General features: G+C 57.7%; 1 protein-coding gene across 1 annotated transcript; it reads right to left on the bottom strand.

Moving 5' to 3' along the window:
- Positions 1-1,675: 1,675 nt before the first annotated feature.
- On the bottom strand, positions 1,676-8,458 carry LOC142826433 (maestro heat-like repeat family member 5). Its single transcript, XM_075918685.1, has 5 exons — positions 8,045-8,458; positions 7,189-7,343; positions 6,453-6,579; positions 2,552-2,739; positions 1,676-1,820 (listed from the first exon to the last, which is right to left on the bottom strand). The coding sequence occupies exons 1-5, from the start codon at positions 8,231-8,233 to the stop codon at positions 1,679-1,681; spliced, it is 801 nt and encodes a 266-aa protein (XP_075774800.1). The 5' UTR covers positions 8,234-8,458; the 3' UTR covers positions 1,676-1,678.
- Between the last annotated feature and the right edge of the window lie 7,450 nt (positions 8,459-15,908).

Here is a 15,908-nt window from a genome sequence, read left to right as displayed (position 1 = left end):
GGACCCTCCCTCCCCATCGGCCAGACCCCAGGGACAGCCCAGCCCCCAGCAGGGGAGAAAGTCCTTCTCCTGCCGCTCCGCCAGGTGCTTTGCACCCCTGGCCCTTGAGCAGAGCCTGCCCTGTCGCCTGCCGAGAGCCGCTCCAGGCCCCGCCCACCGAGCTCTGACCCCGCCCCCCGACTCCTCTGCCATTGCCAAGTCTGGGCTTTGTTGCTCGACTCCCCTCCCCCCACTGCCCTGAGTGACGACCTGAGTCTCCTTCCCCGCCCCACAGCAGCGGATTTAGGGCAGGGCGAGCGGGGCGGCTGTCCCGGGCCCCGCGCTTCCCGAGGCCCCGCACATACACCGAGTCAAAGGAGGGGCCCCATGAAATTTCGCTGCCCTGGGCCCCGCAGCAGTCTCACCCGCCCCTGCCTCCCCACCACCTCCACTGACCATGCTCTGCCTGGGAGCAGGGACACCCCCTCGTGCCTGGTTTGCTCAGTAACGCACCCCCAGGAACTGGGCGCTGGGAGCACCACAGGCTTCCTCGGTCCCCTGGTGTCAGATCGGGGCTCCCCAGGGCACCACTGAGAGCCAAGTCAAAGGCAAACTCCTCAGAGACAGGGCGACTTCCAGCCCACGACTGGGGCCCTCCCTCTGAGGCACCAAACCAGCCACACAGAGCAATGCTGTTCCCCACACTGGCTGGCCAGCAGTCACCCCAGCAAGCCCTGAGATGTGCCCTCACCTTCCCCGGCCAGAAGAGAACACTGGCCAGGCCTCGCAGACAGAGCCTCCGTATCGCAGGGTTGTTGTCTCGGGTCCATTCCATCAGGTGTTCCTGGAGGTCTGATTTGGTGACAGTGCTGAGGATGGAAGGACTCTGGAGAAACTGGAAAGAGAAAATCAGCGTCAGGCTAAGGAGCAGAAATCTGCCTTTGCTCTGTGCCTGCCCCATCATCTTTGCCAACTGGCCACTTTCTGCTGCACAAAATCTCTGGAGTGAAGGAGCCAGTGGCTGGTGTTTGAAATGGTCCATTCCTAGAAGGGCAACTAATCCACAAGCGCCTAATGAACTCCAGGGACAGAGGACTCTCTGGGCACCGCTAAGCGTCCTGGGCAGAGCGCTGTGGCAGAGGAAAAAGAAACCCCAGGGGAAGGCGAGGAGAGAGGCCCGGGCTTGGGGTGCTGGAGAAACATCTCCTCTTGTCACATGTCCCAGGGAGGTGCATGCAGCCAGGAGCAATCTCACCCTGCCCCCCTCCACTCTGCCCAGTCCCGCTAGTATCTGCGTGGGCAGAGGAGCTGGCTGGCTGTGAGATTGCTGAACCGCTGGCCATGGGCTCCAGCCCCTATTGGCCCAGGAGGGGTCTGAGCTGCTCTGCACAAGCCCACGTGTGCCAGGCCGCTCCGGACTCTCACCTCGGTGCAGAAAGTCAGGGCGATTTCTCTCAGCGCCTCCTCCTCCTCCCGACTCTGCACGATGGCGATGGCCTCTCTGAGAACCACAGGGACCTGTGGGTTCCGGTGCTCGACCATGGTTCTGGAAGAGCAAAGGGAAAGTCCCCGGGATTACCAAAGGGAGAGACAGTCCCTCCCCCATTGCGGGGCTGAGAGGGCCGGCTGGGGCAGAGGAGGATCTCCCGCCCAACTCCCATTGCCCAGACAGGCCGCAGGAAGAGGAAACTTGAGACTCCTACCTTGCGATCAAGCCCACCCCTCGGGGGAAGTGATGGCGGGAGGCGATCATTTCCCAGCCCTGCTGTAACTGGATACTGGCAAATTCCTTCCAGTATCTGGGCATGGAAAAGAGGGTCTTCACGGCCTCCAGGGACGTGCTAAACTCAAAAAGAAAAAAAAATCCTGGTGTCAGAAATCTACTGCAGCCCAACCCGCTCAAGTCCTGGGGCACAAGGCATGGTCAGCAGTAGCCGGTTTCCCCCGGGATGGACCCAGCACCCTGTCGGGGCTCACTGAGGTTTTGGCAGGTAGTGACACTGCAGCTTCTGCAGATGCTCGGTGCCCTCGCTCCCAATGGTCCAACACCCGACTCTTCGCTGGGGCCGGCACCAGGTCACTGGGCACATGGGCCAGATCCTTAGTTGGTGCGAGGGAGCAAAACTCTGCCCGTTTGCAGCAGCTGAGGTGCCTTCGGGCTCCCCGGCTCCCCCCAGGGGAGTCCACACGGAATCAGCTTCATGGTCCCTCTTGCTCCTGCCTGCCTGTGACACGGCCCCCCTACCGGGCCGGGCCCCAGTGCTGCCGGCCTTGCTCTCTCTGCATGTGCTCTGGCGACCCTGCCCTGGGCTGGGGCCTTGTGGGGCCGAGGCCCTAACACTTCGGCAGGTGGCGCATGGGGAGGTACCGACGTGGTCCCTGCCTGTGCTGGGAAGGAGCCGGCCTGTAGGCAGGGTCAGAGGAGCAAGCGTGACTCACAAGCACACGGGTGCCCAGCACCGCTCCCCCCAGACAGACCTGCCCAGAACTGCGCCTGGGCTCCGCAGGGGCCGTGTGTGACCTGCGGGTGCAGCAGATCAAATCTGTTCCTCCCCTTCCTTTCTGCCGTTACCTCAAGGGGCTGAGGCGGCTGGATCCCTCAGGGCTGGATTTCTGGCTGGCCGTCCAGGTCCCTGGCAGGCGCAGGTCCAGCACATGCTGCACCTGCCTGACGCAGAGGAGGAGCAAGTGGGGAAACATTTGCAAGATGGCTTCTCGGTATCCCCACAGGAAAAAGATCTCATAGAGCGTGTCCATAGCCTGGAGTCAGAACGAGACAGAAAAGTCACTGAGCTGTCCCCACCTCCCATCCGCTCCCATGGCATTTTGCTGTCATGCTGGTGCCGTTTCTCACATCCTTGTGGCTTCTGAGGAAGGAGGGTTAGTTCCTCGGGGGGAGGGGAGATGTGATGGCCCCTGACCCGTCTTCCATTGCTAGAATGGGTGCAGAAGGGAACCTCTTGGAAAGATCAGAAGAGTCCAGCTGACATTATTCTCCATTATCTCTCTCCATGGCCTAGACCTCGCCCTTCCCCTTCCCAGGCCTGACCGGAGGGGGCGACACCATCATGAGGGGACCCAAACTTCTAGGCGCATGTACAGGGCATCCCACGATCCCTCTGCTGCCTGAGTAACTCCAGTGCCACAAGCAGCAGGGAGCTGGGGTGATGCCGGGAGGTCGATGCAGTTTCAGTCCAGACCCCACGTTGCTCCCAGTGACTGGCTTTCCAGCAGGTCCCGGTTTGCAGGTCCTCGTTTTCACTCCCCCATCATGCTGGGCTGCTTGTGTGTTCTGGGCCCAAGGTAGCAACTTATCCTTGTGTCGAGGATCATCTTCCATGAACTTCCACGGCAGTTTTGTGTCTTGTTGAATCCCTCTTCTCACCCACCTGTCTGTGGGGGCAGACCGAGGCTCTAGGGGTGTGAATGTTCGAGAAGCAGCATAGCTCTGCCATGAGTTTTCAGGTCACATTAGGCCCTTGGTCCATTAAACGTCTCTCACAGCAGCCCGACCCTCGCAAGCACCTTCAGGAGTTCATTGGCAATAACAGCTCGTGGGGGGACTGTCTGGGGCACTGGGTAGCGTTGTTAGGATTGAGTTTTTTTCTTTTTTATTTCTTATTTTAGGTATAGTAACGTAGCAGTAATATAGCAATATAAGGCATATATATATATTAATATACATTTAATAGTTTACAAATCAAGTCCTTTCAGTTGAAGGTCTATTTTCTTTGTTCCGAAGTAGAAAACCAGTTCTGGGTATTTTGGCTGTGTTAGTAAGATTAGAGGAATTCTGCGAATGTTGAAGGCCAAGCTGTAATTGTTTAATTTACAATGGTTTTGCTTTTCCATGCAGTTCTGTAACCCCGGAGACTTGTGCATGTAAGAAGTGTGAATGTGTTGAGATAAGATGCAAAGTTATATGGCTTTAGAACCAGATGGTCAAAGGAGGGGGTTGAGCGAGTGTGAGCGAAGTCCTGAGGATGAGACAACCTGACTGCAGAGGAGTCATCTATAACCACCAATGCGTACCCCTACTCATGAGAAGATTGAATAATTGGCAGATTGATGAGCCTTAGAGCGGAGTAAGCCACCCGAAAGGACGATTGACAACAGGATGAACCTTCGAGAGATGTTCTGGGAACACTCACATCAAAAGATAACATTCCGGTCACAAGCGGACAGAGCGAGATCCATGGATTTTAACAAGAAGGAGGAATATATAAAGCAGGGCGCTTTGCTATGGAACTTTGCGTTCGTCTGCCACACTATCTGGAGAGGAGTATCGGATCGATCGACCGACAAGGCCCTGCTCCCCCCTGTGCTCAATCTACCTGGCCACTAGATTGACACAGACTCTGGACTGGTAACTATATCATCTGGCAGAACTGTGTATGCATGATGTTTTGTGTCTGTTCGAAAAGCATATGCAACTGTTGTATTCTCAATCGATGCGGCGTACTGCCTTTCCCCCTATAAAAGATCTCGTTGCTTCGATTAAGCATAACAGCGTAGCCCACTAGCACGGAGGTGGACTAATGGTCCATCCTGCTCTTCTAGAAGGGTTCCACCAGATCTAAGCCAATCTTCTCACAAGGTGTCCCTGCCAGGGATAAGGGCATCAGTGGTCCTGCATTGATCACTATTGGGCTGCTTTTCTGGCACTCAGGGCACGTGCTTCCTCCCCAGCCAGAAAACCTGCCGGGCTACTCTCTGTAGAGTTTTCTCTCTCCCGAAGGGTCTGGCCCAGGGCACTGCACGTCCCAGGCACAACAACTCCTGGCAGAGCAGTCACGGGAGCAGTAGTTGGCAGATGTTGGTCTTGGTCAGTGGGTGCTGGACCCGGCGATTAAGAAGGTCCTTGCTGATCTCAAACCGGGACCCTGGAGCCAGCACTGAGGTTGACCATCTCCCTGGCTTGTGTCTGCCCCTTGCTGCCAGGCCTTGGAGGGTTGGGTCACTCCTTTGCTCTTGGAGAACATCCCCCCAAGATCCCAAACTACTTCACCAGGGTCAATGGGAACTTCAGCCGGGTCGGGTTCAAATCCTCCTGCCCCAGTTAGAGGGACCCCGACCGTGCTGCTCGTTTGACTCCCTCAGATGCCCCGGCTTCGGGTCTGGCTTCCCTGGCTCCTCTGAGGCCACGTAGTCCTCAAGCAGGGAGACAGTTTCAGCGAGGGGCACCGGGCGGTGTCGCTGCGCCCATTCCTGCCTGCCCCCGGCAGGATCCGTGTCACGGGCGCGATCACAGAAGACTCCTTGGGGGCGTTTCCCAGAGCGCTGGCAAAGCCGCTGACACTCGCTTCTTGGCACTCAAGAGCTTCTCGCTACACTGTCCTGCTGGGCCAGGTCTCCTGGTCTCCCCCAGCCGAGGCACAGAGCAGAGACCCTGCCCCGCCCCCAGAGCTATACAGACATTGAGTCTATTGTGGTCTGAGGTCACAACTGTTTACACAACGCTTGATAGTGAACAAAAGTGATTTTATTAAGCACTAGCTGTGGGATTTATGTGTTTGCAAGTGAGAAAGGGCAGAGCAAAGTGAATTACAAATGTCAAATAAGAAGAAACGCATCCGTAGTTTTAACACACACTCGAGCCTCTTACAAACTCACCCTCCAACTGTTCTTATTGGGTTAAAACTCCCAGCAAGGGAAGGTCTCTGTGTTTAAGGATAAGTCATTTGATGGTGGAAGCTCCCCCCAAAGTTAGTAAATTTGTGACTCTGGGGAGTGTTGTAAGCAGCGACTGCAAAGACCAGGCTTCATTTTTTTAAGTTTTCTTGCAGGTCCCCACGTTCTGTGCTCAGAGTGGAGATCAGCCCTGGCACGTGGTGTCCCGACCCTGCACTGGGGCTGCAGAGGTGAAGCCTGGCTGCCTAGCAGAGGTCGCACCCCCACAGCCGTGCTGGGCGGGCTCCAGCTGGAGGTAGCTAGAAAGGCCGGTGGAGCAGCTCAGACAGGGCTGAGGCCTACGGGGGCAGAGGTGCCGCTGGGGCTCCCGAGGAGAAGCGCATGTGCACCCGGACGCTGTCACCAGTCAGCAGGGAACCTCAGCAGAAGCCCCGGTTTGGAGGAAAGAGACGGCGCTCAGGATGGGAGAGAAGCTGGTAGGAAGCAGCCCAGGGCGGGTAGTTGAACCCCGGGTGCTTGGCGTCTTTCGGCTGGATTCCCCACCCAGCTAGTGGTGCCCCACTCCAACGCTGACAGGGTGCACTGGGACCCGGTGGAGAGGGTGGCCTGGGTCCCCCTGCCCCTCCACACCAATCCCACCAGGAGTTCTAACACACCTCTGGCTGCTAGGCCTGTGTGAAGGGAGCTGCCCTGTTGATGTGGAGCACAGGGAGTTAAGCCCTGTGTGCAGGGAGCTGCAGGGTTGATTTGGAGCATTGGGACGCACACGGGGTTGAGCTCCAAGTGAGGGGCCTCCGTGTTCGGTGGCGAGTTCGCTACGTGACAGCGCCAGTCTCACTTACGGCCAGAGACACGCTGCGGCTCCTCTCCTCCCGGTGGCTCTTCCGGAGCTTGTCCAGCAGCTGGTGCAGCACGTGGCGGGAGAGCTGTGCTTCTTCCCCCAAGGCCTTCCACAGCTCCCTGGCACCTCTGCAAGGTCAGAAACCGAAATCAGAGCGTCCCTGCTTGCCCCCCCCTTGTCTCCCCAGGGAGAGGCTGGGAAGGCCAGCGGGAAAGGGGGCCTTAGAGGAGACGCCCGGGGGCTGGAAGGCTGAGGCGGGTGAGTCCCTTCCGCGAGCTCTTCATTTATTCCCTTCCCCAGAGGCCTCATTGCTCCTGCAGCCTGTGCCGCTGCTTCCAGTAACTGCCCTGGGGCTGCGCACAGCGTGACACCACCCAGCCCAGCCTGCACCAAAGGCTGCTCGGTGACATTTACGCTGGAGTCATGGCCCAGGGATGCTCCCCATAGCCTGGTCCTGCCCCTCTGGTGGAGCTGGCGGGAAGGGGGGTGACCCACAGAAATCAGGAGCCTGCTGGAACTCTCCAGGGACCTGTCACGTCTGCACTCTGGGCAGGGAAGAGGGAGGGGCTGGTTTCCAAGGGGCTGGGCCTGGGCATCTCCCCTCAGGAGGCAGGGACAGCCCCGGGCCCAGCAGGGAGCTTGCTCCATCGCTGTGGCCTGCCAGGCCTTTCCCGCGCTCTGCCCTGGAGGAGGAGGGGAGGGGAAATCGGGCTGAGGTGATAACAGCCTCTCCCTACCTCTCCCATGGCGGCGCGTGGGCCACACAGGCTGGAACCACGTCCCGGGGGTGGGCGCGAGCCAGCAGGGCGATGGTTCCCAGCGCGGCTCTTCTGGCTCTGGGGTCCTCGACGTCGTCCAGCCAGGTGAAAATCTCTCCCACGACGTCTCCCACCTGGAGGCAGCCAGAAAGCTGAGGGGGGGGGATTGCCCAAGAGCGGCCTCCTGCCAGGTCACCCCTCCTGACAGACGGCGCTCGGAGAAGGGCAGGAACGTCACCAAGTCACTGAGCCGCTCTTGGTCCCAGGTCCCCGTGTCACGCGGGTAGAATTCCTGCCTCCCCAGAGGGCGATGGAGCTCAACTGATCAGGGCAGTGACTGATGCTCACACCTCCTAGGAAGGGGCTGTAGAAATGGACTCGGGCAGAGCCCTCCCTGCACCAGTCTAATTCCCGGGGGGGGCACCGGAGCCGGTGGGGCTGGGCAGCAGGATCACACATCACAGGCACCGGGGCAAAGTGCAAAGCCAAATGGTTCCTGCTGCACCGGTGGGTCACACGAGGGCCCTGCAGGGCACGTGAGGAAACCCCGTCCGCTCCGGGAGCCCAGCGTGGCGCCCCCTCGGCAGACTCTGTCAGTGCCGCGCTCCAGGGCGGGGCTGTGACCCACCTGCCGTGGGGCTGGGCTGGCCCCAGGGACGTGTCCAAGCTCCAGCGCACAGAGCTCTGGAAACACCTGCCCACCCCAGCACCGAATGGAAAGGGGCTGAGCCGACCTGCCAGACCGGGACCCTGTGCCCCAGGGCCGGTTTCCTCAGAGCCAGTTCTCCCAGCCCCTCTCCCCACACGCCCCTGCCCCTCGCCGGGCGTCTCTTACTCGCTCCATGCGGGCGCTGTGCTGGGACACGGTGGCTCTCAGCGCCTCCTCCGCCGCCCGAAAGCTCTCCAGGGCGGGGGCCGGCAGAGCCTTCACGGCTGCCAGCAGCAGGGCTGTGGGCTGGGCTGAGGCAGGGGGCTCCCCGAGGGTCTGCAATGAACAGGGGCAGAGCCTGTAGGGACTGAGCATTTCCACTGGGCAGCTGCCCTGGGACACTCGCTCCCTGGGGGCTGGCAGGGCCTAGTGAGCATGGAGGAGCCTGCTGAGACCTTTGATTGAGCAGCCTCCCCCGGTGCCAGGCAAGGGTTTGGAGAGCTCTTGCAGAGCCCTGCTTCCACCCTCGGCGTGGTGCTCCCAGAAAGCCCCCATATTACACGGCTTTGCTCCAGGGAGCTGGTCACACGTAGGAGTGTTTCCTTTGGTCCCTGAGCCGGGGGGGGGGGGGGGGGGCGTTCTCCTCTGAGACACCGGCTCCGGCACATAGTCACGTGCCCCGCAGGGGATGCTTCCCATTGGCTCAGTCACAAGCCTCATTCCCATAGTCATGTGGGCGCTGCTCTGTGCTAATGGGGTGGGCCGGCGGTCTGGTTCCTCCTCCTCTTCGCTCCCTTCCGCCCCGTTGGGTGTCTTCTGGGAGAGCTCGTTCTCCACCCCTGGAGCAGAGGAGACGCGCTGGTTTGAATGTGTTACCCTGGGCGACAGCAGGACACGGGGCCCAGAGCCCTGACGTGACTTGCCCAGGGTCACACAGCAAGGTGCTTGCAGGGCCGAGCAGAGAGCGCCGCTCCCATGACTCTCAGCTGGGGGCTCTCCCCACTGGGCTTCTCTCCCCTCGGGGCAGAGTCTCTCCCACGGTGCGTTCTCCTCTCCCCGGCCCTCGCCCCCTTCCTGCAGTGATGGGAACAGGCCTCGTTTCCCGTGTGACACCCCAGGAAGTGATGGCCCAGCCCAGCCCAGTTCCCAGTTGAGAGCTGCTGTGACCTTTGGATGGGGTGACCCCTGGTCCCTTTTTAACGGTTCTGTTCCCTCCTCTCCAGCAGCTGCTGCTGGCGCAGGGGGTTGGAGCTGCCCCTCGGCTCCCATCCAAGGATCCCTGGAAGCTGCGTGCGAATCCCTTTCCTGATTGGCTGGGGAAGGACATGGGGCACTCGCTCTCCTGTGGTGGAGGAGGGTGTCCTGCCTGCAGCCTCCACCCCGTCCCCCCACCCCTCCCAGCCCCCTGCAGAGTCCGTACTGGCTGGGGGAGCAAATCAGGGAGCCAGGACGTACTTGGGGGATCATGTGACCCAGACCATGCTGAAGGGGAGGAGGGATCAATTGTGCTGCATTGGCTGCCACCGCCCACATGGGAAAGCTGGGGAGGTTACAGGCGCCTTCAGATCAGGCCAACTTCTCTACTTTGCTCCAAGTCTTCCCTGCGCGGTGAACTGCGAACAGGGCAGCAGCCTCCCTCGCACCCTCCTCCTCCCCTGCCTCCCGCTGGGGAATTGGCCCAGCAGGGATCCTGTTTTCTCCCGTTACACTCCCCAGATGCTCATTCAGTTCTGTTTATTCTCTGCCTGCTCCTTTGCCCCTGCTCTCCCCAATTCACACCCAATATATTTTCTTCCACACCCACGGCCTATTGAAAATACATATTTATACCCACGGGTTTGGGTCCACACACCACACACCACCGCGATATTGGTGTTGCACATGAGAAAATTCAGTCGGCCCAAGGTTGGAAAATCTTGGCGGGAACACTGCTCCTACCCCCTTGTCTCACAGCCGGTGAGAGGGGACCTGGCTCCGTGGCCACCAGAGCCCTCCGGGAACAGGGGCTGCAGGGGAGCCCTCCTGGCATAGCACGTAGTTACCCCCTGTTCACACACAGCCCCTCGCTGCTCCTCTTTCTACACCCTGAGCTACCCCCTCCCTGCCCGAGCTCCTGTTTCAAACTTTTGGAGCCGAGCAGCCCCCTCCCTTGCTTGAGTCAAAATTTGTATTGTGGCTCCCCAAGCCATTTCCAGGAGAGGCTGGGTGGCCTGGGGGGAGATCGAAGGGGGGGGTGGGGATTTGCTTGAGCCTTCTGGGCCCAGCTCCCAAAATAGAGGATCCAGGCAGAGAGAGATGACTGGAGCTATAACACGGGGCTGGGAGGTGTATAACTGGTAAGAAAGGAAACATTATTAATCAAAATCAAAATAATTAAGCAAAGGGGCCCGGGGGGGGGGGGGGGGTTGGGGTTAGGATTCACCCCTCCGCTGCTCCAGCCCCATGGAGAGCGGAGGGAGACAAGAAAGGACCAGAGTTCAAGGATTCCTATGGGCCAGATTACCTCTTTTCCATACCCGTGATATTAGATTTGTATGACCTGCCCTAGCTTTTGGGGTGAGTCCAAGATGAGGGGTTCGGTGTGCGGGAGGTGGCTGCCAGGGCATGGGATAAGGATAGTGGCGCAGAAGGGAGTAAGGGTGGGAGTGTGGGTGGGGGGTAGGGTGCTGGAGTGGCCTGGGACTTTGGGTGCTGGAGGCGGTGAGGTCTGAACAGGAGGGAAGGTGCAGGAGCCGGCTGGGGTAGGGTATCTGGAAGGGAGGGAGGTGCCGGATTAGGTTGGGGATGCCAGACCCCCAGAGAGCTGTGCCCTGCCATTGTCTGTTCTTCCCACTTCAGGGAGGAACCTGCCCCCCTGTACCAGAGCGTCTGGCACTCGATGGATTCCAGCCTCTGAGGAGCCCATCGCTGTCCCAGGAGACGGCCCTAATGCTCAAGGCTTGTACAGTGACTGGGGTCAGTGTCCCTCACATGCTCCCCTCTCACCGGGTGGGTTGTATCCTCACCTGTGAGATCCAGCTGGTCTTTGTCTGGGCTCTCCGGTGGCTTCTCCTCCTCTGGCTCCTCCTGCTTCTCCGCTGAGTTCTTCTTCCTCTTCTTCAGGGAGAAGCGTGTCCACCGCCTGGGAGAGGAAGCTCTTCTCTCCTCCTCAGCCTCTGCCAGGGAGCTGCCACACTGGCTGCAGGCACAGAGTCTTCTTATGCCTGACAGGATCTTCCAGGAGCCTCTGGTTCTCTTGGGCTCCTCAGGCAAGGCCTGCTCCTGCTGGCTGAGGCCGGCGCATGCCTCGGCTGCTGCAGGTTGGACCACCACCCGGAGCACTCGGCTGTGTCTGTGCTCCCTTGAGGTGAGTCTTTCAAAGAAGGAACACAGCCTGGAAGAAAAAGAAGGAGCCAATGGGTTTTTCTGCCCTGGAAAGGCAAGACATTAATCTGCCAGGATTCAGATACAAGAGCGCTCTATTGAAACCATCCGCTTCTCTAAGAGCCAGAACTGGTCCATAGAACCCAGTCAAAGGTGAAGACACATGGGGCTGTGGGTGACCCAGGAATTCTTGTGGGGAATTTCTAGGGCCTGTGTGGTGCAGGAGCTCAGACTCGGGGAGCAGGGCTGTGCCTTCTGGCCTTACAGCCTGGGACTCTAGGGGCTGATGACCCTCAAGTTATAGAAGTGGCTGAAGTTCATCCTCCATTTGCTCTTAACGGCTTTGGGCCTGCAGTCGCCGTCCTACTGGTGGAAGGGAAGCTGTTGCTAGTTGTGGGTTCAGTGGGGGTAGGAGGCTGAGCCTGGCATCTCTCTGCTGTCCCCAGTGCTGGTTGTGGGGCCCGGGTGGCATGGTGGCTTCTGAGCTGCTCCCAGGGAGGGGCTATGTGGGTTAACTAAATTAACATTATTCCTACTCTAAACTGTACAGGATTTGGATTTGTTATTTTGGGAAGTCGACAAAGAGGCAGAAGAAACTGGCCTGTCTAACTGGAATTATTTAGGATTCTAGCTGTGATTCACTGGGTAGTGCCTTTCTCGGCTTCAACAGATGGAATCCAGATAGTTACTATCTTTTAGAAGCTACCACAGCAAATAGTAATTGTTCAGTGAAATCAGATGTATTATAGATTGTTCTTAAGCAGTTCTGAATCTCACTGGGCCTCAGAAACTGATCCCTTTGGAGTCAGTTTTGCTTTGTACAGACTTGCAACATGCTTTTGTGTTTTATACTTGATTTGCCTTTGGTGGCAAAACTCAATGAGCTATTTCCTTCTCTTCAGTCTGGTGTTTTCCATCCTGTGCTACTAACCCTTCCACTATCGCTCCAGAGAACTGTTATGTTGTTTTGAATAAGGGAGAGAAGGAATCACCCCTGAGGCACCCATCTGTCGCCCTGACATGTCATCTGGGGAGGTATGCCGCCTGCCAGGGGCCCATATCCCAGATATTACGGAGGCATTGCTGAGGAATATCCAACCTCCTGACTCCTACCCCCTGCTTCTCATCCATGTGGGCCCTAATGATACTGCAAAGTGTGACCTTGAGAGGAGCTAGGGTGATTACGGGGCTGTGGGAGCACAGGGAAAGGAGTTTGGTGCACAGGTGGTGTTCTCCTTAGTCCTTCCTGTCAATTTTCGGGGCCCAGGCAGAGACAGGTACATCCTGGAGGTGAGTGCCTGGCAGTAAAGATGGTGCCACCAAGAGGGCTTTGGCCTCCTTGACCACGGGACGCTGCTCCGAGAAGAAGGACTGCTGAGCAGAGATGGGGTTCACCTTTCGAGGAAGGGGAAGAGAGTATTTGGTCACAGAGTGGCTAACCTAGGGTACGTCTACACTACAACATTAATTCGAACTAACTTAGTTCGAATTAGTTAATTCGAAGTAAGCTAATTCGAACTAACGCGTCTAGAACTAAAAACTAGTTCGAATTAGCGTTTTGCTAATTCGAACTAGCAAGTCCACATTGAGTGGACCCTGAACAGGGCTTAAGGATGGCCGGAAGCAGTGTCGGCAGGGCATCAGAGGAGGACTTAGAGCGTGGAGATGCTGTCTCAGGCTAGCCGAGGGCTGTGCTTAAAGGGTCCCGATCCCCACCCCGGACAGACAGTTCTAAGGGGTGCCCCGCTTGCAAAGCAGTCCTGGCTTGGAGTGCCCGGAGTACCCACACTGGGCACATCACACCACTCGGCCATCAGCCCGGCTGCACTTGCTGCAGGCTGCCATCTGGGGAGAGGGGGCAATTGGGGGGCTGCAGGAGAGCTTCCACCCCCAGAAGCCCACAGAGCCAGCCCAGTCCTCACCATCGGGGGCTCGTACCCCATACCTCCCTCACCTCCTTCCACTTACCCTTCCCTAGCCCCCCTTCTTATTGATGTACAAAATAAAGATAACGTTTCTTCCAACATTGACTCTGTCTTTATTGAACAAAACTGGGGGAGACTGGGAAAAGGAGGTGGGAGAGGGGAAGAGAAAGGCTGGGAGAGGGGAGGGCAACTAACATGATCAGGGGTTGGGAACAGGTCCCAGATGAAGACAGGCTACAGAGACTGGGACTGTTCAGCTTACAAAAGAGGAGATGGAGCGGGGACAGGATAGAAGGCTGGAGAGGGATGGCACGAGACAAATGGCTTGGTCAATGTCTTCGGTCCATCCCCTCCAGGGTCCCTAGGGTTGGTCGCTGTCGGCAGACAGGCTACTGGGCTAGATGGACCTTTGGTCTGACCCAGGACGGCCATTGTAAGCTCAGGGCTCAGGGTCGGGGGTCTCAGTGGACCCCCTTGATTTTCATGCACACCTGCTCCTGGCTGGCCAGGCTGGCAGCTCTCCTGCCCTAGCCGGCCACTTTCCTGTGCCTAGTGCGGAGGTCGTGGACGAGGTCCACGATGTCCGCACTAGCCCAGGAAGGTGCCCGCCTCTTGCGTTCCAGGGCAAGCTCCCGGGAGCCGCCAGCCTGGTCCCGGGAAGAGGGGGAGGGCTGGGGGACATCGGGTGGGTGGCTCTGTGCCGTGCCAGGTGCAGGGTCTGCTGGCTGGGTGCTGGCAGGCTTGCACCTGGCACGGGCACCGTAGCCAGCCCGTGCCCCTTTAAGGGGTCTGGGGACGGGAGGGGGGCAATAGTTTCCCCCTGGTGTTGGCCAGAGTGGCCACCAGGGAAACCTGGGGAGGGCTAGCCTCCCACTAGTTCGAATTAAGGGGCTACACACCCCTTAATTCGAACTAGTAAGTTCGAACTAGGCTTAATCCTCGTAAAATGAGGTTTTCCTAGTTCGAACTAAGCGCTCCGCTAGTTGGATTTAAATTCGAACTAGCGGAGCGCTAGTGTAGCGGCTATGAATGTTAGTTCAAACTAACGTCCGTTAGTTCGAACTAATATTGTAGTGTACACATACCCCTAGTGAGAAGGGCTTTAAACTAGTTTTGATGGGGACAGGTGGCCAAAGCCCACAGGCAAATGAAAAACATGGAGACCTGGGAGATGGGTTGGAAATGGGAGGGAGCATGGGCTATAACAGCAGAGAGAAAGGAGGGACAAGGCAGAAGTGAGGGGGGCAAAATCCAATCGGTATCTTAGATGCCGGTGTACAAAGGCAAGGAGGACGGGGAATAGGCAGGAAGCACTTGAAGTGCTAATAAAGAAACACAAGGATGACCCAGTTGGTATCCCAGAGATTTGGTGGGATAATACACACAATTGGAATATTGATACCGAAGGGTACAGCTTGCCCAGGACTGACAGGCAGGGATAAAAGGGAGGAGGTGTTGCCGTATCTATTAAGAATGTACACGGGGCTGAGGAGAAGCTAGGCGTAGAAGACAGACTTGTTAAGAGTGTCTGGGTTAGGTTAAAAGAGGTAAAAAGAAGGGTGATGTCATGCTAGGGGTCCACTCCAGCCCACCAACCCAGGCAGAAGAGGGGACTGGACTTCAGAAAAGCAGACTTGGCTCACTCAGGGAAGTGATGGGCAGGATTCCCTGAGGTGCTAACATGAAGGGGAAAGGAATCCAGGAGAGCTGGCAGGATTTTAAAGAAGCCTTAATGAAGGCACAAGACCAAAGCATCCCGATGCACAGTAAGAAAAGCAAATATGGTGGACAACCAGATGGGCTTAGCAGGGAAATCCTTCGTGGTCTTAAACACAAACAGGAAGTTCATAAGAAGTGGAAACTTGGAGAGATGACTTGGGAGGAGTCTAAATATACTTGAGAATGCAAGGGAGTCGTCCTGAAGGAAAAAGCACAATTGGATTTGTAGCTAGCAAGGGATGTGATGGGTAACAAGAAAGGTTTCGACAGGCATGTGTCACGTTCCTGGATTTTGAGGGGAGCAGCCAGATCACTGCTGCACCCATGGGGGTGTGTTTGCCCCAAAAGTGGTATAAAGGGGGCCATGTGAGGTGTTGAATAGAAGTTTACTGTCTGCTAATCCTATGGACGCTATTCATGTGATTGTACAATGTCTGTGTGTGAAATTATAAGCATGTACAGTAAACTTCTGATAATCTGGTACCTTTAGGACCCAGGGGATGCCGGATTATCAGCTATACCGGACTATTGGAAGGGGGGGCTATGACGGGTCGGATGGGGGGAGATGTCACCCCACACCCGTCTTAGCCCCCCCCTCCCATGGTCGGGCTCTGCTCCAGGCATCCCCGATTCAGCCGCTGCTGGTCAGTTTCAGCAGCAGCTGAATTGGGACGCCTGCAGCAGAGCAGCCGGGGTGCTGCCGGGTTGGTCCGGTAGCGCCGCCCCTTGGCGCTGCGAGACCAACCTGGCAGCACCCCAGCTGCTCTGCCCCCAGCTTCCCCGATTCAGCCGCTGCTGGTCAGTTTCAGCAGCGTCTGAATCAGGGAAGCCGGGGGCAGACCAGTTCCAATGGTCCGGCTGCCCGGAGCACTTCCGGGTTCCTGATGGTGCCGGACCATCAGGAGTGCCGGACCATCAGATGCCGGACCAATGGAGTTTTACTGTACTTTGTATGGATACTGACTATTTCTCTGAATGTGCTTGAGCATTGGGCAGAGCCTGGCCTATGGACATGCTAATTAGCAAGGCTGTGTGGAACAATG

This window comes from Pelodiscus sinensis, unplaced genomic scaffold, assembly GCF_049634645.1.
Source record: "Pelodiscus sinensis isolate JC-2024 unplaced genomic scaffold, ASM4963464v1 ctg39, whole genome shotgun sequence".
Lineage (NCBI taxonomy): Eukaryota > Metazoa > Chordata > Testudines > Trionychidae > Pelodiscus > Pelodiscus sinensis.
Note: the sequence above shows the minus strand (reverse complement) of the source record. Positions and strands in the feature narration are given on the sequence as shown.